The sequence below is a fragment of the Ictalurus furcatus genome, chromosome 8 (assembly GCF_023375685.1).
Source record: "Ictalurus furcatus strain D&B chromosome 8, Billie_1.0, whole genome shotgun sequence".
In the NCBI taxonomy this organism is placed as follows: Eukaryota; Metazoa; Chordata; class Actinopteri; order Siluriformes; family Ictaluridae; genus Ictalurus; species Ictalurus furcatus.
Window position 1 is genome coordinate 23002299 of NC_071262.1, and position 26661 is coordinate 23028959.

General features: G+C 41.2%; 1 protein-coding gene across 4 annotated transcripts in view; it reads left to right on the forward strand.

The window, feature by feature from the left end:
* The window catches only part of septin15 (septin 15), a 38656-nt gene that overhangs the window by 5273 nt on the left and 6722 nt on the right, over positions 1 to 26661 (forward strand). For 3 of the 4 annotated variants that reach the window (XM_053631553.1, XM_053631552.1, XM_053631555.1), the window contains exons 2-8: positions 1897 to 1996; positions 13588 to 13694; positions 18414 to 18514; positions 18735 to 18869; positions 21130 to 21247; positions 21359 to 21451; positions 22187 to 22283. In XM_053631553.1, coding sequence (XP_053487528.1) covers positions 1897 to 1996; positions 13588 to 13694; positions 18414 to 18514; positions 18735 to 18869; positions 21130 to 21247; positions 21359 to 21451; positions 22187 to 22283 — 751 coding nt within the window. The remainder of the gene's footprint in view (positions 1 to 1896; positions 1997 to 13587; positions 13695 to 18413; positions 18515 to 18734; positions 18870 to 21129; positions 21248 to 21358; positions 21452 to 22186; positions 22284 to 26661) is intronic. The other variant, XM_053631554.1, reaches the window with a different exon arrangement.

The window sequence follows — 26661 nt, forward strand, 5'->3', positions numbered from 1 at the left end:
TCACACATCTTCTGTCTTTGAGTTTTTTGGGGGGTTTTTCAAACTTTTCTGCAATAAAACATTGAATGCAGTGTGGTGGATCATCATCATCATAATATCTTCATATTTCTATATACTGAAGATTTGCGATATTTGTAAATGTCTCCTTTATAGTTTACCCTTTAGCCAGTCCTTAAATTATTGTGTGTGTGTGTGTGTGTGTGTGTTATCTTGCTGACTGACCTCAATGAGTTGTGGGTTTAGATCGCGGCTTTTCACAGCCAATACACCTAAACTATTTTGGTCAAATAAAAAAAAATCTTTAACCACGAACACCACAGGTCATGATATGAATCAATATAATCAAAGAAAGAGTCATGCTCTTCTAATGTTGTGAGACTAGGCATGCGTCAATATAATATTTTCGTAACACTCTGTTATGATTTATGTTGGGGTCGGCGATATGGCGAAGGTTCATTTGCCAGCAAACTCCAAATAGTAGCAAAAAAGTAACCTGAAAAGCTACGACTACATGATATTTTGGTTCATGAACAAAAATCAATGTTTTAATGAGGAATTTTAGCCTCCTGTACTGTGAGTCAGGAGTTATAATATAAGTATGATAATACTGCTATAGTTTTACTATAGTGCTAAAATGAAACGTTCCATTGATATCGTTTTGATTTATTGCCCATTTCCAGTTTATGGTTTATTAAAGAAATAAATAACACATTAGGACACACAGTGCTGCTTCAGATATGGTCAAATCACATGGTCAAATTGTGACATTTTCTACTTTAGTTCTGAAAACGACACGTTGTTGTTGTTGTTGTTGTTGTTGTTTTCTGAACTGAAATACGTTTCTCTTTTGCACACATCTCATCCAGAATTAAAGTTCAAGCATTTTAAAGTCTGCATGCCCTCAAAAGTGATTTCGAACTCCAACAAAACACACCCCGCCTAAGTCTACTTTTATTACTTAATGGAACACAACATTAGAGTTGTAAAGAGTTCTAAGTTTACAATGAGAGATGCTGATCACCTGAGGTAAAATTCACCCATGAGCGTTTAACAAACTGGAGCCTCGTCGTTTTCCTCACTCGCTTGATCGCTCTTCATCCCGGAATTCATCACGGATTCATTATCAGTTTTGTTCGGTTGGGTAAATTTCTTTAATTAGGCCATTTAATCGTTTTAAAGCGTTTTATGGGACGAAGGCAAGGCTGGAAATCGCCCAAAATAAAATAAGTACAATATATTAACATTTTCTGTATTAAAGTCGAGATTTCAAACTCTATTTTCGGCTGTTTTCAGCTGCCATGACTTCTGCTTCTTACAGGCCGTCAAACATATGTCTAAAATGAGGATCCTTACTAGACAGCTGACATTATGCTGCTTTTCCAGTGGGACAAACATTATCAGTAACCCAAACGCAGGTTGCCTCATGTCCAGTACACCCCAGAGACAGCGATGATAGCGATAATTATTTCAGGAGCCTGTAATAATAACATTGTGTTTGTTGAATGTTGCAGTATGTTGAATGGTGCAGTGTGTGGAGTGTGTGACACGGTATCGCTGCTTGTGTGCAAGGTTCCCTCAATTTTTTCTTACTCAGCAAAACCTGTTTCTGTTGGGTATTTGAGCAGAATTGGCACGAGTATTTAAACATGACAAGTTTTGAAACTTACGCTTCCACAGACGTAACGTAGGACTGTGACAAAGCTCCATTGGCTAACTTTTTGTTTCGTCGCTCTATGCTGATTTTCAGTTGTTCTGCATGGGAGCAACATCAGACGTGCACGACCATGCACGCTCGCAGCTGAGAGGGAACAGTGCCTGTGTGTGTGTATTGGTGTGTGTATTGGTGTGTGTTTGATGAGCTGATTAGTGTTTGATGAGCTGATTGGTGTTTTCCAGCAGAGGAATTTGGAGGGATATGTGGGATTTGCCAACCTGCCCAACCAAGTTTACCGCAAATCAGTCAAAAGAGGCTTCGAGTTTACACTCATGGTTGTAGGTAAGTCACACAACTGTGTGTGTGTGTGTGTGAGAGAGAGAGCACGCACAGGTTGTCGTACTTGAGTGAAACATTCTTTACTTGTTTGTTTGTCTGTGTGCGTGTGTGTGTGTGTGTGTGTGTGTGTGTGAGAGAGAGAGAGTAGAAAGCACCAGCACAGGTGTTCATGCTTGAGTGACACATTCTTCACTTACATTTGTGTGTGTGTGTGTGTGTTTGTGTGTGTAAGAGTGACTAGAGATGAAGCGTGTGTTTGGTGCCAAAGAAGCTTCAGGAATATTAGCCACGCCTACTTAACTGTGACTGACAGGTAGAGAGACCATGTCTTTCTGTGTGACTGACAAGCACATAGGCCACGCCTCCTCAGTAGGAGAGTGGTCACATCGCTTAAGATCCATCTATCTTGGAATGCTTAAAGCAGTTACTGGCTTTTAGCCGTTTATACAGAATGAGTAGCTGCTCAAAGAAAATCGCTAGCATTACATTTTTATGCAATGCCCCTGTTCCGCAAATAACTTGAGTTGGTCCAGTTGTTGTCATGGTGATAAAATGACGCCAACCACAAGCCCGCGTACGTCACTGGTTCTTGCTTCTACGCCATCAGCATCGTGGTGCTGAAACAGAACCCATTTTGCCAGACGAGAACCGCTTTTGATTTGGAGCAGAGAGAGAGAGAGAGAGAGAGAGAGAGAGAGCAGAGTGTATGCATCTATCACTCTAATGGGAACGGACAGAAGTTTATTACGCACACATACATACTGTGGGCTATGGTGTCCTCATTTAGCATGTACAGTGTGAGCTGTGACTAATGTACAACTGGAAATATGGATCAGACTTCACCATAGAAACGAGAGAGACAGAAGGACATGGAGCGAGTAAGAGAAAAGCGAGATATCAATGAAAGAGAAAGATAGAGAGATGATGAAAAGCGAGATGAAGAGAGAGGGTTGTGTTGGTGTAGGATCACTTTGGAATCGTTGTATTATCTCTCTCTCTTTATCGATCTATCTATATCTATCTACCTATCTGTCTGTCTCTGTCTGTCTCTATATCTCCATGTCTAATTCTATCTATCTGTCTGTCTGTCTGTCTGTTCTCACATCTCTGTCTGCTTTATCTCTGGCTTCTCATTCCTGTGCCCCTTTTCTTTTTGGTTCAAACTCATAAACCACGCACACTACATTTCTCTCTCTCTCTCTCTCTCTCTCTCTCTCTTGCTCTCTTCTCCTTCTCTTCATCTTGCCCTTGTTATCACTTCTGTCTGTCTCTCTCTTTCTCTCTCTCTCTTGCTCTCTTCTCATTCTCTTCATCTCGCCCTTGTTATCACTGCTATCTCTCTCTTTCTCTCTCTCTCTCCCTCTCTCTCTCTCTCTCTCTCTCTCTCTCTTCTCATTCTCTTCATCCTGCCCTTGTTATCACTTCTGTCTGTCTCTCTCTCTCTCTCTCACACACAAACACATTAAAGGAGTGAGATGTCACTGTGTAGCGGCTGTGTGGAGGGTGTAATGAGACACAGCTGGAGAACCTCAGTGTCTTGCATTGTTTAGTTGGACTGATCTCAGAACAGTATGAGTGAATCAGTGCGTATGGGGCAGAGAGGAGGAACCCTGTCTATGGCTGTTCCCAAAACAGAATCCAAAAGAGAAACATGGAAGTATTTACAAGACTGGTTTGAGAAGAGTGTGAGTCCCTGATGACGTGTTTTTTTTTTTTTTTTGTAGAGCTGATCCTAGAACAGTCTTAGAGGTATTTGTAGGACTGAATGCAGTTCAGTCTGAGAAGATTGGATCACTTTCTGCGGTCAGTGAAATAAACATGCAAGCGAATCAGAGATGATAGCGCTTATTAAAGTGCTGATCCCAGAACAGAGCCAGAAAGGTGTTATTAAGGCTGATCCCAGAGCAGGAAATACATACATGAGAGGATTTTTATTAAAGTATTATAGAGTATTATAGAACTGATCCCAGAGCAGCTCGGAGAACAATGCGTGAACCCATAACAGATGATTAGAAGACGCATCAGAGCATTCAGAAACTGACCCCAGATCATTGAGAGCGTCTATAAAAGAGTTCTATAGAAAAAAGCGCAGTGTTAGTAAGACTGGTCTCAAAACAGTGAGAGAAAATGCCGTTATGAATTATAAAGCATGTAACAGAGGTGATAAAGCTCCTGTAAGATCCCAGAGACTAATATATATTAGTTGATCCCAGATCAGTGACAGATCTGACTGAGCTGATCCTAAAACAGTCCTGGAATCAGTAATGGAATCAGAGCAGTGCCACAGTTCTGATCCCGGAGCAGTTAGAGAAGACGTGTCAGAAAGGTCTGATCTCAGAACAGTGTAACAGAAGTAATGGAGCATTTGTGCTGCAGAATTTCTCTCGAGATGAGATCCCGCTGTCACTTACGCTGCAGAGTTTTGGCTCTGCTCTGCGTTTTTCTCTCCAAAGCCGCAGAGAGGAGAAAAAAATGTTTCCTGTCCTTCTTTTCTTTCTCTCTCTTTCTCGCTCCCCCCGTTTTCTCTTCATTTTTTTCCCACCACAAGCATTTCCGCTGCTTGGTCTTATATCAGTCCAGCTGGAGAGAGTCAGGGGAAGAATGTGGAGAGATGTACGCTTGACGCTTGGGCTGGTGGAGGAGAGATGTTTACAGTAACCCACACTCATACGGGGGATTAACATCAACCGACCTGTGTGTGTGTGTGTGTGTGTGTGTGTGTGTGCCTGAGCCAAATCACAGCTGCAGTGCTCAGATAGCCAAAATAATTGCCATTATACTTGTGTTGTGGGTTCTTACTTTAGAATATGTGCATGCGTACACACACACACACACACACATACACACACACACACACACTCACAATCTGTTGACAGTAACATTCTATACGTCCTGTTCTCTATTTCATGGCTGTCGGTGTGAAGGATCTCTCTCGCCGCAGACATTCTTCACATTCAAATCTCCTGAAATGTTTAATATTCACTCTTTGCATGTTCTAGTAAAAGTCTGTTTAAATGCTCTGACTAAACCTTATGCACAAATAAGGGCTCTTGAGTCAATATATGTCATTTCGCAAGTGCATGATTTCTGAATGCTACAATTTCACAGTTGCACAAATCTCAAATGGCACTCTATTGCACACGTAGTGCACTATGTAGTGAGTAGGGATGTCAGTTAGTCACGGTGTATGAGGATCTGGGCGGTTAAATAACCACTATCAATGACACGTTAACAAAATGCATTTCTGGCTCTAAGCTATCTATCTACCTGTTCATTTTATTAAACGTTTTTACCCAATCAATTTCCTTAATCCAGTGTTCCTTATCCCTCATGTCCGGCTGCGACTCCTCAGTTTTCACCTCCCTGTCCATCTGGACTCGTCCTAAATCGCACTACAGCACCCTCCGTTTGGCTGTGTTTAATCTGCTACTGCTGCAAAAACACATTACACCGGGTGCATCTCAACCAGCTCCCTAGTTCAGTAGTCAGGGCACTTTTTTCAGGGCCACTTTAAGGGCTGTCTTCATCGCACAATCCTTCCAGCGCACTGGAACCTTCGCTCGACAAAAAAAATCCCACAATGCACCACAAAATAAAAAAATTTGAAAAAGTGAGCATCGATGTTCATGATGCTGAAAATGACGTCACATAACCTGAAGCCTCGAGAGAGAAAGAAATCGCGGATGTAAGTAATAATTTGAGAGCTACAGCAGCGATAACAAGCTACTTAGATTTGGAGAGGAAGTTGGATCAGAGTTCGTCCGCCTTATTTTTTTTTTTTTTGAGTCTAATGGCTTTTAAGCGTTTAATGATTTTTAAAAATCCACTAGTTGGTGTACTGTACAGTCCTGCTTGAAGTACCGTGACAGAAACGCGTGTGATTAAGCGAAGAAATTTAATATGTCTGTTGTTGATAAATGCCAGTGATGTACGTAGTCATGTCGCGGGAATTTGAGTCATCAGTGTCCCAGTGTGTAGTGAGGCAGGGTCCTTGCCAGTGCCCCGACTCCTGTACAGCATGTACTGATTCACCACCTACTGAACTAAGGAGCAGTGGAGCTGATTGAGACTAACACTCCTATCATGTTCCTTCAGCTATCAAACACACAAAACCACAGCATTACTGACTACTAAACAAGTATGAACAACGTTCTCTTGTTCAGCTAAGCAGCACTGCACACTACCACGCTAGTCCGATTTTTATTTATTTATTTGTTTGTTTATTTTGCTCCTCACCTTAGCTCCTATGCATGCTTTTCAGGTTGCTGTTATTTCAGGTTATAACAGCAACGGGATAAATAAATACTGATGATAAGTTGTTCTCAAAAATGTGAAATGAAGAACAATTATAGTGTTCTCTTTTTGCTGCATATATATATATATATATATATATATATATATATATATATATATATATATATATATATACACACACACACAAAAGAATGAAGTGCAGTGAGATTTTGTCACCATTGGCTTGTGTGGTTTGTTTTTAACACTTTATTCTCAAATAACATTCTGAGAAGCCCAACAACATCCAACCCACCGGGACAAGGAGGCGTCTCTACTTGCGTGTCAGTTGCGCTCAGAAAGCTTTGGATGGAGAACTGAATAGACAAACTGTATTAGTTTGAATTTCTGCCAAAATCTTTTATATTCAAATACAGTTATTATATTTAAATAAAACATTTGCATGCCGTTTTCTAAGAGATCTGACAATCCTATTGTGTGTGTGTGTGTGTGTGTGTGTGTGTGTGATAATAATCAGGGCTAACTGGATTAGCCTTTGCACAGTGACCTTTGAGGAAAGCTTTGGCTCAGTAGGTCACCACACAATCTCTCAATCTCACTGTACAGATAGTGTCAGTTATGACCTTTGACCTCAGGCACTCATCCAGCTCATCTAACAAGAGTCTCTCTCTCTCCTTCTCTCTCTCTCTCTCTCTCGCACTCTCTTTCTCTCTATCTCTCTCTCTCTTTTTCGCTCTCTCTCTCTCTCTCTCTCTCTCTCTCTCACCTCTTCAGCATTCACTTACTTTCTTCACACACACACAAACACACACACAAATGTTCACCATACTGTGAAAATTCCAAACCAATTTCCTGTTTCACATTTTTCCATTTTCACATCAGCCAATTTAAAAAACAACCCAAACTCTAGAACACTTACAGTCTGCTCTAACACTAAATCTCCATCGTTTGTAAATCGTAAATTCCAAGTCGTACGGTGCTCTTTGTAGTAGCATAGAAATTCCCACAATGCACTGCATGTCAGGTCTAATTTAAATGAAATAAAAGATTTTGCTATGTTATGTAGAATATAGTTTCAGAGAGACAACAAACTACCTGAAGGGGAGAAAGAGAGGGAGCGAGAGGGAGAAAGAGACGCGTGGAAGGGGTTGGGGGCAGCAGAACGTGGCAGATCACCCCCACTGCCCCGGGCTAAACACCGGTCATTAGCTCGGACACTCAGGAAGTAAAGGAAGACGACATAAAAGGCAGGAATGAGTGGAATTTCTCGAAACGTGTCCATTTGTCTCTCCAGCTGTGCGCCTTATCCCGACTTATTTCTGTCACTCCGCCATCTCTGTATGAAAGCTCCTGTCATCTCTCCATCTGTGTGTGTGTGTGCGTGTGCATGTGTGTGTGTGGTTCCGCTAGGCTTGTGTTTTTTACAGCCAATTGTTTCTCCAGCTGTCGCGGTTTAGTTTCTCCAGACGACCTGGTTTAAGGTTGAACAGCAGTGTTTGCCTTTTTTTTAGTTATTGTAGATTTAAAGTAAAAGAGGCGGGGCTTCAAAAACAAGCAAAAACGACCCCTAAATAAATCAGCAAACAAAGAATCCATTAAACAGTTTGTTAAATATGATTAACATTATAAATTATCGTTATACATCATCATTACATCAAGTCAAATTAACGTTTAATTATCAAAATTAAATTGTCACCTTTATCTTATTTGTTTATATTTAATTTCAACATGCCGGATCCGAGAAAACTAGTATTGTTATTACAGGTTTGTAAACATCAGGCTTCCACATGATACGAAACGAATTCGATTGATAAGGCAGCGATTTTGATGTCCGACAATACGACTTTATCTGCTACAGATGCAACACGATACGTTACAGTTTGATTTAGTACAGTGAAGACGTAAAGAAAAGTCTTAAAAGTCGTTACAGGCAAATCAATTTGCTAGCTTAATTTATTAGTTTAATAATCTGAATTTTTTTACACACCAGTTGTTTGTCCTTTAACAGTAATAACTTATTCCTGATTGTTGCATTGATTCATTACAGTCGTTCCCTTTCAAACCGATGCACCGATCCAAATCGTTGCATTGTTAGCAATAATTATCATTTAATGCAATATTTATATAAATATTATTTAAATACCCTGGGTTTTTTTTACACAGTCTCCTCAACCCCGAGTTCACACATGATCCCAAATCAATATGGCCGCTCACAGCATGAACAGTAAACATAGTTGCGTTTCTTACCTTTAAATGAGTTATACTGTATACACAAGCAGTACCTTTAGATCAATTAACATATAGGCATATTTTTATATTTTATTGTTGCGTCCAAAAAGGCTTTTGCTATTTCTCCGGAAAAGTCTTTTGCAGTGATGTTCGTTGGTAAAGAAGACCGAGACCTTTTAGCTGTACTCGTGTTCGACGCACGTGAATCGAAGAGGGCTTTGACTGAATGCGCGTTGTGGTGATGTCCTCGGAATATTACATTGTTTCCTTGATTTCGTGTTAATTTCTGCGATCGCACAATCACAAAATCCTGGAGGCACTGATCAAATCTATAACACGGACTCTTCAGTCTCTAGTGTTTTGAGGAGGGAAATGTCCATCACTCATCAAAGTTAGCTGGCTAGCTTGTTGCGAACAAAACAACGAACATGGAGGCGTCCATGTTTTTTTCAGAGGTCAGAACTAATGTCATTCCGAGCTCCATCTTCCCACTTCTGAGGTAAATCGAATGCAGCAGAATGTACGGTAGCTAACAACTAAGAGAAGCTTAACGCGCAAACAAAAACTATGCAAGTCTGTTTTTTTTTCCATTAGTGCTCATTAAGTGAAGAGAGTGGTCTTTAGGCTTCATTTAAATACATCTGAAAGATGGAGCTACGACGAAACCGGACACCTCCACAAAGCCGAGAGTTGAGTGTGTGATGATTTAGACATCTTTAAACAATAGAATCAAGTTTGAATCCTGACAATGCCACAGCTGTCCGTGCCTAGGAGTCCAAGAGAGCAGAATCAGCCTGGTGGGAGGGGCATATGCTGTCAATCAGAGTGACATTAGCTAATCCTGGGCATCTGTGAGCTCATATATGTGATAGCCTTCACCCTCCCTGGTTGGTAGCTGTTGTATGATAGGGCGGAGCTAGCTGGTTGGTGGGAATTAGCAAAAGGAAGCAAATCCTAAATAAAAGGAAAGGAGGTAGAACGATGAAAGATACAAGAGAAACAACAAACTTGGGCTGTAGATGTTTCACTTTGAACTCTGAATGTGACGTTTGAGGAGCTCATGATGGCGGATTTTTTTAATCATAAGAGAAGACCGAGCTAATTGGTTTGCCCTTAACCTTCCAGGAGATTTTTTTTTTTTGTAGCAGTGATGGTGGTGGTGGTGGTGGAAGGGGGATGTAATGTAAACATACTGAAATATTCATCAGTCTGTCGTTACTGAGAAGGAAAGGTGTTGAGGTGAAGGTTATGGCCATGGGATTAGTCATGTAATGATAATTGTGCAACCTTTCATGACGTTTTTATCAAAAATCTGGCTTTATTTCCTCGATCCTCCAGTCACTGCTTAGCAACAGTTGCCATCCACCATTCGCCCTGTCTGGTTTTGAGCACTTTTTCAGCAGGCACATCAGGAGATTTGTCCAGATGTGGAGAAAAGACGTGCCTATACGAGCAACACCTGATCCCCTGATGGAGTCGACATATAATCAGCACTACCTAAGCAGAACCTCAGGTCATTTGAGCAGAAGTGTCCCAGAGCTGCACAGACTGACCCCGCCTGATTAGCATTAGCATTAGCATTAGCTGGTTAGCCTAGAAAGACAACTTTTGGCAGAACCACTATGCTAACTTGATTTAATGGTTGATTGTCAGGACTGTTGAACAATAAAGACGGCTCGCTAAGTTCAACACTAACATAGCTAGTTACCGCCAGAGGTTTTTGAGTAGTCAGATTCAAGAAACTTAGAAAGCATGAGTCCAGATGTTTCTTTGAATTATTTGGGCAGTGATTGCAGGTGGCCATGGTTCACTATCTCAGCAAACGTTTTGAAACTTTACTAGAAACTTTCTAGATTAGTAACCATGGAAGTGTGACTAACTTGACTAAGTGACTACCTTTTTTGTCCGTTCTGAGAGGATTTTTATTGTTTTCTGCATGGGCGCATCATCAGAAGCGCAGTGACCATACTCCATGTTCATCATGGAAACTCACATCACGAGACGATAAAAATAACGCTTAATTACACAGCTGCAGTTTCTACGTTCTTTGGTAATAAAGCTAAAAGTGATTATACAATATTTTATGTTTAGTATAACTTTAGATAATTTTGAGATACCGAACTCTCACTCACATTTAGCGTTCTTATCTGTGATAATGGGAAACAGTGAGCTGATACTGTTGTAGTGGTTTGTATGGTAGTCATAGTGTGTGTGTGTGTGTGTGAGATACTCTTCCTCACTTTTTTTATCTCTCCCTCCTTCTTTCTCCTCAGAATAGAACTGTGAACACCCTGAATTCTCTCACACACACCTGAAAGCACACTCACACACACACTGCCCTCCTTTGTTTAGTCGACACAGACACCAGACCCTCCCTGTGTCTGCGTAAACTTACACCCCAAACACACACACACACACACACACACACACACACACCATATATTACTGTACACCCACACACACCACAGAGACACGCACATGCCCTCTGGCTGGAGGGGCTTTTTAACCAGTGTGTGTGTGTGTGTGTGTGTGTTTGAGTGGGGTTATAAGGTTGCGGTTTATAATTTCACAAGCCTTATTGGCATGACATTTTTTTTTTTAAATAGAAGTTTGGAATATAATTTTATTTGTATAGTGATTATTAAATCCGTCTCAAAGCAGCGTTACAGTCTTCATCGCCTTAACCTCCAGCGAGCAAAAAATAAACGTGACAGTGACAGGAAAAATTCTCCAAATTTCTCCAATGTGGATTTTTACACCATGCCTGTAAAATATGATATTTTTAAATGAACCCCAAATGACCCCCTGTACTTCAGGCTCTAACATTTCCACTCTTTCACTGTCTGGTGTTCATTCAGGCTTTAGCATGAACATTATTGATTCCAGTTAAGCAGTAAAGATGTTGATGGGTTTTTTTGTTGTTGTTGTTTTGTTTGTTTTTTTGCACAAAGTCCAATACTTTTGCAGGAATTTATTTGCGCTCCTCGTGGTTCAGTCTTTCCTGAACGCCAAAGCAATTGTCACTCGATTTGGAGTTTAATGAGTGACTTGTGACGGTGACGCTTTTTCACAACCACACACTCATCCATCATTCAGACTTCTCCCTGTTAAACCAGGACTGTGAGTGGTGGCAAAAAACTGAGTAAAACATCAGAGAGAGAGGGAGGGAGGGAGGGAGGGAAAGAGTGGGTGCTTTTATTCCAAGGGAGTAAAACATGTTCTCCTCCTCCCTTTGAATAAAAGCTGTCTGTTTTTCTTTCTCTGACGCGCTCAGTGTCTCCGGCCTTTTCCTAAAGTAGTTTACTTCCAAATTAAAGTTCTCTCTCTCTCTCTTTCTTTCTCTCTCTCTCTCTCTCTCTCTCTCTTATTGTCTGTCTCTTTTTCTGTGTCTATCTGTCTGTTTCTGTTTGTCCTTCTGACTCTGTTACTCTTTCGCTCCTTGTCTGGTATTCACTCTCTCTCTACCTGTCTCTTTCTCTTTCCATCTCTATCTCTCACTTTCACTTTGGTTACGTCTACACGACAACGATGTACTAAAAACGGAAACGTTCTTCTGTTGTGTTTTTTTTTTTTAAACGATCCCCGTTCACACGGATCCGCGAAAACGACTAAAAACGCTGTATTACGCATGCCGGGTCAGTAGGTGGCGATGTCACTTTGTAAAGAAACACTACGCGCCCGCGCACGTAAACGTTCACGTCGTTGTGTCCGCCATATCGATCCGGGGAAGACTGTCCTATAAACAAATACAAGTAAACGGGGGAGCTGCGGTTTTTCTGGATAAAAAGCACAATAATGTTTACATTTCTGAAACGATTTCAATGGTTTATGATCTACGTGGAGTACAAAAAACTTTTGCCTCCAGTTACTTAGAATCTCGTTAGTTAGACTTGGAAATTTATTCATTGTCATTAAGAATTGTGAAAACTCACGTTTGTCAAGTGTAGATTTGGTTTATTTTTCTTGGTTAATAAATGCTGAGGCGTCCCTAATGTAATATAATTTAATGTACATGAAATAAAGGTGCATAAAGGTTTTTTTCATTGTGGAAATGGATTTTTCTGCCTTCAACCCCATCTTTTCGCTTTTCTTGTGCTCCAGGTCAGAATTCTGTTAACAAAGCTCGCTCATTTTTAAATACTGAAAAAAATAGTGCATCTTTAAGTACTAATAATTGCCCGTCATCGTACCAAACTGGAACAAAATCAGCAAATGCAAACCAAATAGTGAGACACTGACAGTCTGTCTGCTTTCTGTATTTTATCAGCAATAAAAGGATGCAGATTTACTCCAAAACAGACAGTTACAAAGATAATTCTAAGATTTTGAATACCCTTCGTCAGCATAGATGTGGGTTAATGCATTTACATTTATTCATTTAGCAGACGGCTTTATCCCAAGCGACTTACAAATGAGGAAATACAAGCAAAGCGATATATCAAGCAGAGAACAATACAAGAAGTGCTACCATACAAGATCTTTAATTGAGTTCTACAGAAGCAATGTGGCGTATGTAACGAGTGCGTCTTCCCCGGTCGTAGTAGTGATGCAGTAAATCTACAGTTTGCTGGAGAAGCGTCAATAAACTCAAAATCCTGAGCAGTACAAACACAGTCCTGTAGTCCACCATTGTAATTTTGAATGTCTCGCGCATTGTTTTGAAGTACTCGCGCGCATGCCGTCATCGTTTTCACAAATTCTCCCTTTTGTACGTTTACACAGAGACAAAAAAAAACTTGCACTTTGAAACCCATTTTCAAAAGTTTGCGTTTTCAGGCCACAAAACGCTGTCATTGTATAAACGGCCCTTTTCTCTCTCTGTCTGTCTGTCTGTCTGTCTCCGTGTCTCTCTCTCTCGTCAGTAATATATCTCTTCCTGTATTGCTGCCCACTGGAACAGAAAATAGCAGACAAAGTTTACCCCCAAAATGTGAGCGTGTATGTGTTTATATTTAGCACCCATGTCCAGTTATGTGTGTGTGTGTGTGTGTGTGTGTGTGTGTGTGTGCGCGCGTGCGTCTTTTGACACTTTACAAAACTGTTTTTAAATATCCCTGCTGCTTGTTTCCTCTCTCAGTGGTTCTAGCGTCTGATTGGCTGTTTCTCTGTCCTAGGTGAGTCTGGATTGGGCAAATCGACGCTCATCAACTCGCTCTTTCTGACCGACCTGTACTCCAAAGACTATCCCGGACCTTCCCAGAGGATCAAAAAGACAGTGCAGGTATGCCACACTCCTTCACCCATGACCTTTCACAAGACCGATCCAGCTATCCCGCTGTTTATTTATCTGCACTGACCTCTGACCTCCGAGCACAAGTCTTCATCAGAGCCTCTAATCAGGCCTGAGCAAACACACACACACACACACAGAGCTCCTGCTGCTGCTGCATTAAAGGCCGTGATGAAGCAGGCCAGAACAAACGCTCCGAGAGCCCGGATCTGAGATGAAGCCTGGAGTTTTACCCATATTAGGAGATAATAAATAGCGCTGGGGTTCAGCATGGGGGTGCAGATGGAGGACGAGATCCAAGCTGGGATGTGGGCTGATTGGAGTCAAACGTTGTTGTTGTTGTTAGGATTTTTGGGGGGGTTCCCCCCCCTTTTTTTGGTGGGGGTGATGGAGTTGACATTCCAGCAGAGGCCAGCAAGGTTCGGGGGGGGGGGGGGTTCTTAGGAATGTTCCCATGAAACGCCAACCGCCAAGGGCGACTGCTTTACCAGCATTCCCGACATTCCCAGTTTTCCCAGCGCACATCACCGTCTTGGTTCAGAGGGAGAGCGATGCCTAAACAACATTAGTGCCTAAAACATTCGTTCCCAGCTAGTTTTTGACTTTAAACGGCCTCGAGGAGCTGTTTATGTTTTTGTTGTGTTCTTGATACTAATCTAAATTCTTTACACAGTTGACTTTGCATTATTTGCTTCAATTATCGATTGGTCCCCCCAGGATTTGGCGATTTTGCGATCGTAGAAACGAATGCAAAATCAAGGAAACTCCACAATATTCGGAGGAGCTTGCAATTTTTTTGAATTACCACAGATTTGGGCCAAGGCGCATCATGTGACATCATCACAACGCACCATGTGACGCAATCACAACACACATTCAGTCAAAGTCTTCGATTCACGTGTTTTGAACATGAGTACAGCTAAAAGGTCTCATTTACCAACAAACCTCACTGTGAAAGACTAAAAAACCCAAAAACTCAGCGAAATCCTGTGCAGACTGATCAAATGTATTTTAAATGCATTCAGATGATAACTGTCTACGTTTGAATATGAGCTCAAAGACACGCCTACTGTCTGCACACAACTTTAGGAAACGATTGACATACTGAAAGTGGAACTTCGGCTCTTAAATATTAGAATGTGGATTTTATTATGTTGCCTTCTAATATGTCAATGCTGCAAAGTGTTAGATTTTTTTATTCAGTCTTGGCCATAATGCATAAGGCAACTACCAGTCAGGAAGCTGAAGGCGAAACACGTTTTTCCTCTGAGACGCGTGAAGCCAGAAAATCCGCATCTTTTCGAACTCACAGAGCAGCTTGACTCACTCTATCCGTCCTCTTTTGCATACATGAGCTCACAGACACCCGTGATTGGCTAGTTTCACTGTGATCGACGGTGAGAGAGACACGGTGCCCCTTCCTCCTTGAGAGTAAGGCCGTAGACGGCTGATGGATCGTCGAGATTCGAACTTGTGATCTCCCAACACTTTTCTGACGCACCAGTCGGGAGCCAGTTTTGTCAGTTTTTGCGAGCAAACTCATGACGTTACAGATAAAGTTAAATCATACCATCTGCGTACGTTAACATATATTTACTGATATGCCATTTTACCTGTAAACTCATTGCGTTTTACATCGTAGCCACGGTGCATGTAGCATTTACTGCTTTTTTTTTTCTGCAAATTTCTGAGCGTTAGTAAAAAAGTTGTCGCTGGGACGGATTTGCTGATGCAGACCCAGTGAAAATTTATTTGTAAATTATGCAACAAAAAATACTTCGTGGGTGTGTTTGTTTGTGTGTGCACGTGTGTGTGTGTGTGTGTGTGTGTTTATCCAGCATGCAGACACCAGCAAGTATATTTTTACTCCCAAACAGTCCGGTGTGCTTGCCACATTGCGGCCATGGGAACGGCAGCGGCTGGGAGGCCGAACATTTTTGTGGTATCTTTCGCTTTTTCAGACACGACTTATGACCATAGATGAGGGTGGGAGGAGAGGACACACTTACAGTCGTTTATTCTCTCTCGCGCTATCTCTCTATCTCTCTGTCTCTCTCTGCTGTCCACAGTCATCCATATCTCTGTAGATCAGATGACCGTGTTGTGTGTGTGTGTGTGTGTGTGTGTGTGTGTGTGTGCATGTGTATGTGTGAGAAAAAGGGAAGCAGACGGAGTGAGAGATTCAGAGAGTGAGGCTACGTTTTTTCAAGCAGGTCAGACAAAAATAACGAGGCCTGTGAGAACGAGGCGTGTCAAACAGCGCAGCTAAAATAACTACAGGAAATGATGTAGCCACGGTTCAGTCATGAGGAACGAGTGATAGGCATCTTACCTCATTGCTGCAGGTTACCAGCGGTGCACACACACACACACACACACACACACACACACACAATTCAATTCAATTCAATTTTATTTATATAGTGCTTTTTACAATAGACATTGTCTCAAAGCAGCTTTACAGAAATATCAACATGGTATACAGATATTAAAGGTGTGAATTTATCCCAACTGAGCAAGCCACTGAGTGGCGACGGTGGCAAGGAAAAACTCCCTAAGATGTTTTAAGAGGAAGAAACCTTGAGAGGAACCCGACTCAGAAGGGAACCCATCCTCATCTGGGTAACAACAGTTAGTGTGAAAAAGTTCATTATGGATTTATATGAAGTCTGTATGGCCTTAGGAGCAGCCGTAGTCCCAGCAGTCTGGAATTAGAGAAGATTTGAGCTCCATCCAGAGGCAGAAAGGATCTAGATCTCTAGTATCTCCATAACACACACACACACACACACACACACACACAAGGGCTGCAGTTTTCAGCAGTGTTATTTGACCTCTAGCACTCTTTTTGCTAATCAGTGTAACTATAGTGACCAACGATCTTCACACCAAACATGCTCCTATGATGCTCTAGTGCGATGGTTCTTCTTTGTGGCTTCATTTTGCACTGTACACTTTTTGTGTATCTCTAACACAAATGAGCTAGCGTATTAACAGCTCCACCGTGACATTGTAAATAAAGATGAGATCACACCACCCTTGTCTACAGATGAAATGGGTGTGTCTATCAAATCCAACACACACACAAACACACACACACACACACACGCGCGCTTCAACCCGTTAGAGACTTACCTGAGTGAAGCAGGTGTGTCACAGCAGGAAAACCCTCAATCTGTTCTTTATAGAGGGAATAAAGGAGCGTAACTGGGAAATGAGGCATCAGATTATGTTTTATATCGTCTGCTTTTCATTCAACACAATAGCAGGTGTGTGCGTCCGTGATATAATGTGCATCGCAATACATGATCAGTGATGTCATGCATGGAAAATGTGTTTAAAATAGCCAGTAATACAGTAAATGCAACATGATGTGATTCAGAAACCAGTTCAGATTTGATGATGTTAGCTATACGGAATGTGAGGCCACACCCACTTTTGTGAAACTGACAAGCACACAGGCCACGCCTCCATCACTGTTTCCTGCACTTTATATAATTGGTAGGCATAGATGCAACGCCCTATTTTATCATGATTGACAAGCACAGAGACCACGCCTTCTTCACTCTAACTGACAAGCACAGAGACCACGCCTTCTTCACTCAAACTGACAAGCATAGAGACCACGCCTTCTTCACTCTAACTGACAAGCACAGAGACCACGCCTTCTTCACTCTAACTGACAAACACAGAGACCACGCCTTCTTCACTCTAACTGACAAGCACAGAGACCACGCCTTCTTCACTCTAACGGACAAGCACAGAGACCACGCCTTCTTCACTCTAACTGACAAGCACAGAGACCACGCCTTCTTCACTCTAACTGACAAACACAGAGACCACGCCTTCTTCACTCTAACTGACAAGCACTGAGACCACGCCTTCTTCACTCAAACTGACAAGCACAGAGACTACGCCTTCTTCACTTTAACGGATAAGTACAGAGACCACGCCTTCACTCTAACTGACAAGCACAGAGACACGGTGACTGAAGGAGGCCATGCCTCTTTTACTGAAGGAGACCACACCTCCATCACAGTGACTGACAGGAGCCGAGCCTACACTTCCTACACTGGGACCAACAGGCACAGAGGCCACATCTCCTTTATGGTGACTGACCAACACAGGGGCAGAAGCCACACCCTTCTCACTGTGACTGACGTGTACAGAAGCCACACCTCTTTTAGTAAGACTGACAAGCACAGAGGCCACACCTCTTTCCCTGTAAATGACAGGCACAGAGGCCACACCTACTTCACTTTCCTGACGGACAAGGCCACACCTCCTTTAGTGAGACCGGCAAACACAGGCCATGCCTCCTTCAATCTAATTGATAGACACAGAACCAAGTCACACAGAGGCCACTCCTCCTTCTCTGTGAGTGACAGGCACAGAGGCCACTTCTCCTTTAGTGAGACTGAGAGGCACAGAGGCCACACCTTCTTCACTGTAAGTGACAAGCACACAGGCCACACCTTCTTCTCTGTGAGTGACAAGCACAGAGGCCACACCTCCTTCACTATAGCCACGCCTATTTTACTGTAATTGACAAACATAGAGGCCACGCCTCCTACACTGTGAGTGACAGGCACAGAGGCCACACCTTCCCTAGAACAGAATAACTTTATTGTAATGATGTTTTATAGTGATGGTGGTGTTCATAGCCATGTAGTAAGATCTTCTGTCTCCTCGATCTGATTGGTTCCTCAGGTGGAGCAGTCCAAAGTGCTGATTAAGGAGGGGGGAGTGCAGCTCACACTCACCATAGTGGACACACCAGGGTTCGGTGATGCTGTGGACAACAGCAACTGGTGAGTCTTCTCATTTCTTGTTTCTCAAGAAATGGGTCACTGTGGACTTTCTGGACATTTGGGATGTATAATTTTAACACAAGCTCTAAACTGAGTCACATGATGTGCTGTGAAAATGTTTCTTGGCTTTTTTATGTCCTAATTTCTGCTCTGTTCTCTGTGTGGCACTCGTTCGCTTATTTCTTTTCCTTCACATCTCTCTCTCTCTCTCTCCCATTAGTTGGCAGCCGGTGATCAACTACATCGACAGTAAATGCGAGGACTTCCTGAATGCAGAATCACGTGTCAACCGGAGACAAATGCCAGATAACCGAGTGCACTGCTGCCTGTACTTCATCGCCCCCTCTGGTCACGGGTGGGTACTGCAGCCGCAAAGCATGAACCTCTATTAGCATCCTGCAGAACAAATTTATGGAGGAAGTAGCTGAGCATCGATCTGGAACACTTATTTTGTGTTTGAGACAAGTGGAAGTGAAGTAACATGGTTTTAGTGATGGACAGAGGGAGATGAGGTGATGTGAGATGGACTGAGAGTGGGTGTGTGTGTGAGACAGAGATGAAGCCGCTTTGTACCATGACCTAAAAAGATTAGCTAATGGTCTCCTCACTGAGCATGCTCAGTAGAAGATGAGATGATGTGATGACGTTCCCTCGAACGCCCCATCTTTCTTTTCTGTCTTTATCTCTGTGTTTATTTATATAAACAGACGCAGCTTTCTACAAAAAATAATCCCTTATAGTTGGTCTCTTCCAGATTCTCAGTGTAATTTTAGAATTACAGGCATGACATGAAGCTTTGAGGGCTTTAAATTTGACCTTTTCAGCATGCTAGTCACTGTGTATCAGGTTATGCCAGAAATATTTGGCAAGCCATATTGATATGAATATGTATTATTAAGCAGCCAGGATGTACAATATATGATTACCTCAGTATATACCAGGGATTAGAAACAATTTATTTTTCATTTTGTTCATTCAGTATTTCCCTCTCCAGCATTCCACACTCCACTCTTCAGTTAGAGCGAAATGAAAGAACGGTTAATAACATTCGCTGCATATGAGCCAATTTTGCTTATAGGAAGCCTAGGGTATAAATAAACCCAAACACTGCACTTAATCAGAAAAATATGTATTTTTTCAGCGCATACGTCTCCTTTGCAGTGTGATTTGTTACTCACAGAGTCGTAGGAAAAACACTTTCCACACAGATGTAGCCAGGCAGGAAGTGATGAAATCTGGACAGGACTTTAGGTCTCTTGGGAGAGTGTTTAGGTTTAAACTATACTTTCTTGAAATCACATTGGAATGGAAAAATAACTTTATCAGTTACATGCAAGTACACTGCCAGTCAAAAGTTTGTGGACACTCGACTGAAATGTTTCTCATGATGTTAAAAACCTTTTGATCTGACGGTGTATGATTAAATGTTTGACATCGATGTTGTAGACAAAAATATAATTGTGCCGATATATTCATTTCTTTCATTAGAAAACTATAAATATTTTTTTTAAACGGATGACTCAGAGTGAAATATTCCTGAAAAGCAGCCGTTAAGTGTCCAGCATAGGTGGGAACTCCTTTTAACACTGTTTAAAAAGCATCTCAGGGAAATTCCTCAAGAAATCAGTTGAGAAGATGCCAAGAATATATTTCTGGAAATTCTAGGTAAAAAGCGTGTCTACTTTGAAGATGCTAAAATATTAGCTGGGGGGGGGTAAAAAAGAATGAGTGTGTCTAAACTTTTGATGGGTAGTGTAGATCAAAATTGTAAAATGATAGACAATTCATGGAAAATGTAAAAGGTCAGACAGGTGAGTAGAGTATGGGGAGCCTTTTGGGTCAAAGCCATAGTGGTTGTTAGAGCTGAACAAAACTCTCTCTCTCTCTCTCTCTCTCTCTCTCTCTCTCTCTCTCTCTCTCTCTATTTTAGCTATTTGAACATAATTTTAAACACTACGGAAAAGCTAATAACTCTCAGCCACATGGCCACCATCATGAATCTATTTAGCACATTCCACAGAAAAAAAACAAACACTTTTTTCCACACATTATGGAAAATGTTGACCAAACAGCTGTACAACTTTCCCACAAAAGCCAGTTTTGCTGTGACCCCATGCACCACAGATACTTCCATGTCCTATAAACTCTGTGATGCTTAACATTCCCGAAATGAATAAACTGTCCCTCTGTCTCACACACACACACAAACACACACACACACACACACACACACACACACACAGTGCATGCAGAAGAACAGGGTCTTTGTTTGTAGCGAGAAAAAAAACAGCGATGTGAGCCAGGCGTTTAACTCTTCAACTGTGATGTGACTGCATAGGGAAGAAAAGCTAAAGAAACTGTGTGTGTGTGTGTGTGTGTGTGTGTGTGTGTTATGAGTTATGAGTTTGTAATATATTTCTGTTATTAAATCCATAGCTAGTATATGTTTATATGTTCTGTATTCAATTACTGGATCTATTCAAAATCTATTGTTTCTAATGTATTGGACCAAATCTATACTTAATACACAGAGAATCTTATTTTAATGTATTTTCATAACTTGCTAGCTGGTGCAACTTCATTTTATTATCTGTAATATTAAAATGTCTTTTTAGCTTAAAGCCTCTGGATATCGAGTTCATGAAGCGTCTACACGACAAAGTCAATGTCATCCCGCTCATCGCGAAGGCCGACACGCTCACACCGGAGGAGTGCCAGCAGTTCAAGAAACAGGTGTGTGGGTGTGGGTGTGTGTGTGTGTCCACGCATATTGTGTGTTCATTCCTGATTAAGCTGTCTCCCTGTTTTGTCCTCTAAACATTTATATTTTTTCTTCTCTTCTAGATTATGAAAGAGATTCAAGAGCACAAAATTAAGATTTACGAGTTTCCCGACACAGAGGAGGACGAGGACAGCAAACTCATCCGCAAGATAAAGGTAGAGAGGATCACGCCATATACACAGATATCAGTGTATTACTCATATAAAATACACCCACATACTGTTTAGTCAAATGCATATAATATATATAAAATCTAGTTATGTAAAATATTTCCACATACCGTTGAGTCATAAAATAGGCTGTCATGCACATTTTAATGCCAGGTGTGAACGGGGCCTTGGTCTTTTTTCCTACCTTTCATTGGGTACTTTAGAGTCGCTCTTTGTCTGCAGAACTTTAAGCTCCTGGAGACATAGCCCAAAGGTTCATGCAACAAAATAAAGGGGATATACATATAAAACATAATGTCCCATAATATAGCTACGTACACTCCCATCCCACCAACTCTATAACAAGTACTACAAGTGCAATCATAAATAACATACTGTATAAACGCAGTACAATCAGTGCTGTATTATTTTATTGTTTCACAGATAAGTATACTGTTACATACAAAAATTTATACTTCACATATATACATACACACACATATATATATATATATATATATATATATATACTCAGCAAAAAAGAGGAAGTATTGGTCATATTTGTTTTATTATGGAATGACTGATTCCCCCAACAGCTTCTACAGCAATCACTGCTGGTGATCATGATATTTAATTGATATTTGGTTAATTTTGAGATCAGAAAATTTGTTTTACGTGTCCCAGGCTCCGTCTGTGCCCATCAATCGTGTGTGTGTATGTGTTTGTGTGTGTGTGTGGTAGGAGCGGATGCCTCTGGCTGTAGTGGGCAGCAACGTGGTGGTCGAAGTGAACGGCAGGAAGGTCCGAGGGCGTCAGTACCCCTGGGGTGTGGCAGAAGGTACGTTCCACCCCATTATGGCCTATATGAATGCTGTTATCAGGACTGTACCACTTTTACAGAACGGGGGGTGCAGTAGTGCTAACGAATGGAGCACTAGTGTAAGCGCAGTTATACAAGTACATGTCTCAAAACATGACCTCCATTCCTTCTCAATCAGAGTCCCAAGAGAAGGATGCTTGGAAAGGAGGGACAAGTGCACCCTGGGTATTTCAGTAGTTCAGTTATAGCTAATGAACAGTCCCTGTCACCCCTGTTGCATCACACACCACAAATGACTTTGGTGTCATGTTGATTGTTGTGTTTTTTTTTCTTCCATGTTTACTTTCTTTCTCTAAATTCCCTTTTTTTACCAAAGATAATTTATTTTTTATGTTTGAATCGTACTTAAACGTGGTGGTGAGTGTTTATTTTTTTTTCCTTCCTTCCTTCCTTTCCTCGGTCGTTCATGTCTCGTTCTTTCTTTTTTCTCTTTTTTTCTTTCTGTCTGTTCTTTTCCATGACTGACAGAGGGCATTTTTGGTAAACATCATTTCTCATGTTTATGCTACTTCCCCTCTCCTACGTCCCCTAAGCCCTCCCTGCCTTCTCGTTCACTACTTTTATGTTGCTCTGACTGTCCTCATGGTTTAAGGTCGCGCTCTACCAAGTATCGTGGAGAAACCTATAAACACTGGCTGGTAGAAACAGAGCAACATCGCTCTCTAACTCATGTTTATAGGTTCCTAATTATTTCCCATGTACTCAGAGAAAACCTTTATCCCAGAAGTGCATGCTTCCCATCATTCGGTTCCAACCCTCATTTTTTTGTCCATTTACACATGGGGTCACATCATGCAGTGACACGTACAGTTCTAATATTACAATTCTTAACATTTAAAAAATATACAGTATATGGATCACATTAATTTGGTCTGCTAAAAAAGTGACAGACGTATGATGGTCCCTGGTTCTTGAGCTTGCGTTACTGTCTGTGTGGAGTTCCTCAGGGTTCTCTGGTTTCCTTCTCCCTCCCAAAAACATGTTGGATTGGCTACTCTAAATTGCCCCATGGTTATGAACGTCTGTGTCCATGGTGCCCTACGATGTACTGGCATCCCATCCAGGGTATACTCCCACCTCACACCTCACACCCAGTGCTCCCGTGATAGGCTCCGGGTCTACTGCGAACCCTGACCAGGATAAAATGCTCACTGAAGATTGAAACGGAATACTTGTTTCTGAATAACAGCTAATGATATAAAAATACTGATGTTCTGACATAATCTCCCAAAGCGTGGGGTCATAACTGATCCCAGGCTTATTTATAGCAGTATATCAGAAGATCCATGCAGTAATTTTTAGAGACAGGGGTTTTTGTTCCATACGTAATTAAGCCGTGGAAGCTCAGTAGTAAAGCTTCGGTGTTTGTGGCTGTAAAAATGAGTTCAAATCCCCAGGATGCCAGAGATCCCCAGTTAAGCCCTTTAGTCCTCGACTTCTCAGTTATAAGCCGTGATTGTGTTTTAGCTCTTCTGAACATGAGAGTGTAAAGATGTCTGTCAAATTTTTTATTGTTTATATTAAATATTTAATGTCGCATTCCTTGTTGCTCCTGCGTATGTATTGCATCAACCGTCTGATTCAGCTTTAGTAGCCATAATTGTACTAATTCTCAGTTTTATTTAGATGGTAACCTACTTCTGTTTGAATTGGGGTGACATATATAATATACATCCACAAAACCAACTATGTTCATTAGGAAAGTACCATTTTTGTTATTGCAGCTACACCGAGTAGTAAAATTATTGCATGTTTATTTATTTTTGGCTTTCAGTAGGGTTGAAAATACCATTGTGCCCACCAGCTTCAAATGTCACACTTCCTGTTGTGCTGCTCACCTCACATCAGCGTTCATCTCTGATCATAACAGCAGCAACGAGATGAAAACCGAACCCAGCAAAATTAGCTACGCTACCAAGTTACACTTGCGCCTGCACAAAAATAGACCTTACAGTTTAATCCTTATGTTCTGCTCGCTGGTTTAGTATCGTTCCACTTGTGGGTTGTTGGGGTTGTTTTGTTTTTTTTTGACCCGAACAGAACAGATGGTTTAAATTGTATTTATTTTCCCTGTGACTCCTCTTAGTAGAAATACAAATCCCATAATCCCCCATGGCTCTTTGACCCCTCCCCCTGACCCTCCTCCATCAGTCAGGCTGTTTTTTCCTTCTGCTTGTCATCACCACGCCATGTAACCCCACCTCCCACCCGTCATCCTTAGACTTAGTAGCCAATCAGGGTCGCAGGTTTTGCTGCAGGACAGACTTTGAGCTCCAAAACCCCGCCCCTCCAGAGGTTCGGACACAGGTAGGTGGTTGTAGTGGATGATTGACAGCTGGGGCGTCAGTTCCTCTTTATGGGTAAGACTTTGCTCGTTCCACATAGACTCTGGAGCATGTTAAATAAGGTTATCATTATAAAGTGTTAACAAGCTGTACAGTACATCTCCATAATGGAGTTTCCATTCATCTGTTTTTTTTTTTTTAATAGTTAAATAGAAAAAATTGCAATGGAAGTTCCATAATTTAAAAAAAATGTGGCTGAAGTCTCAAGTGCTGTCATATAGTCGAGGAGAAGAAATATTCGTAATTTTCCGTTATTTTCCATGACCTCACTATACACGTTAACACAGAAGGCTTTGCTACTTGCTGCAGTTGGTATATTTTTAGTATATTTAATGCAGTATATTTTTCAACCCAACGAAATTTTAATGTGTTCAAACACCTGCATAATGCCTACATAACTGTGAGTTTGTTACTTTCCTCTGCAAGTTAATTAGCTGAGAAATTGAATCTAAAACTCAAACTTTCCGACCCCTGACTAAAACAAAAAACAAAGAAAATGTTTCCTCAACTCTGACTTCCTACTCAGAAACTCAGGGCGGATGTTCAGCAAGTGACATCAAATCAACATGGCTGCTCACAGTATCAAAAGTAAACGAAGTAGCACTAATTTACTTTTAAATGTGTTATACTGTATATACTAGTGTTTGTGTTTGGATCAATCAACATACAGACATATTTGCTTGGTAAATCTGTAACACTGACCATACAGTTCTTAGATTTGAGGACGTAAATATATTGTACATCACCACATCAATTAGCTCGCTAGATTGTTGCTAAGAAAAGACGAACATGGATGCATATACTGTATGGGGTTTTTTCCCCACTTTGTAGCTCCAATGTACTGAGGTTGAAAATTATGTAATTCCAAGTTTCCATTTCCAAGTCGAATGCAGGGTTAGTCCCAGTCTGAAACGTTCAGCTTGTTTTCTACGAGTTCGAGTCGGTTTTGCACTGCACTAATTTAAGCAGACTATAAACATTTGTGAGAATGGACAAGGCTGCGATCCTATATGGAAAAGTCTTTTATTCTTCAGTTACTTCCTGCAGTAGGGTTAAATCCAGATTAAACTGCACTAGGGTTGAACTTGGAAGTGGAACAAGACCTCTCTACCTCTCACAAGCGTTCTCAGACCGGTTCTTTTGTTCCATAAACAAATATCTCAATGTCTTGGCTATTAACATATGCCCAAACAAACCACACCAAGAAGTTAAACTTACTAAATCAAACACTAAAACTTGGTTATGTAGGAAAGGAAATAGCTTTAATCACACTGCTCTCACTGCCCGATACACACTCCTCTTTTTGGGGATGCAACTGAATTTAACAGGGATGATATCATCTTGTTGCTCCTCTCTAGAATATTGAACTTAACATTATTTCATGGAAAGATACAGCCACTGGCATTTTACTTACTTACTTATTTATTTATTTAATTTTATTTATTTATTTAGCAAAATGGATGGAAACATGATTCATGTCGCAAACCCACAGCTTCATGAAGGAAACAGTGTCTCCAGTCTTTTCCAGAACTAATAACTGAAATCACCAAGTCTGTCATTTATGTGGTTTGTTTTTCCATTTGAGGTGCTAACGAGCCGTCGGTGTGCGTGTTTGCTCGTGTAACCATGTGACCTCGTCTTTCTGTGCACAGCTGCTTAAATGTTTAATGTGTAAATGCCTGGGTTTGTTGGTCCGTCAGTTTGTTTACTTGCTAACCACTTCAACAGGATGACTTCACGTGTTGTCTGTTGTCAAGGCTAATCACCCTTTTTCACTGTGCAACATTTGAACGGCTGAAATGTCTGTTTGCTTTCATAGTGAAAATGTCTGGTTTGTGTTGGTCATAATATCTCTGTCTATTAAACAGTTTCATTTATAATCTCCCATTTATTTTTTGTCCCACATCGACACGTTGATGTATGCTCACATTGTCTTTTATGTCTTAGCAAATTGCGTACCATAAAAACTGAAAACATAGTCTGTGTATCTC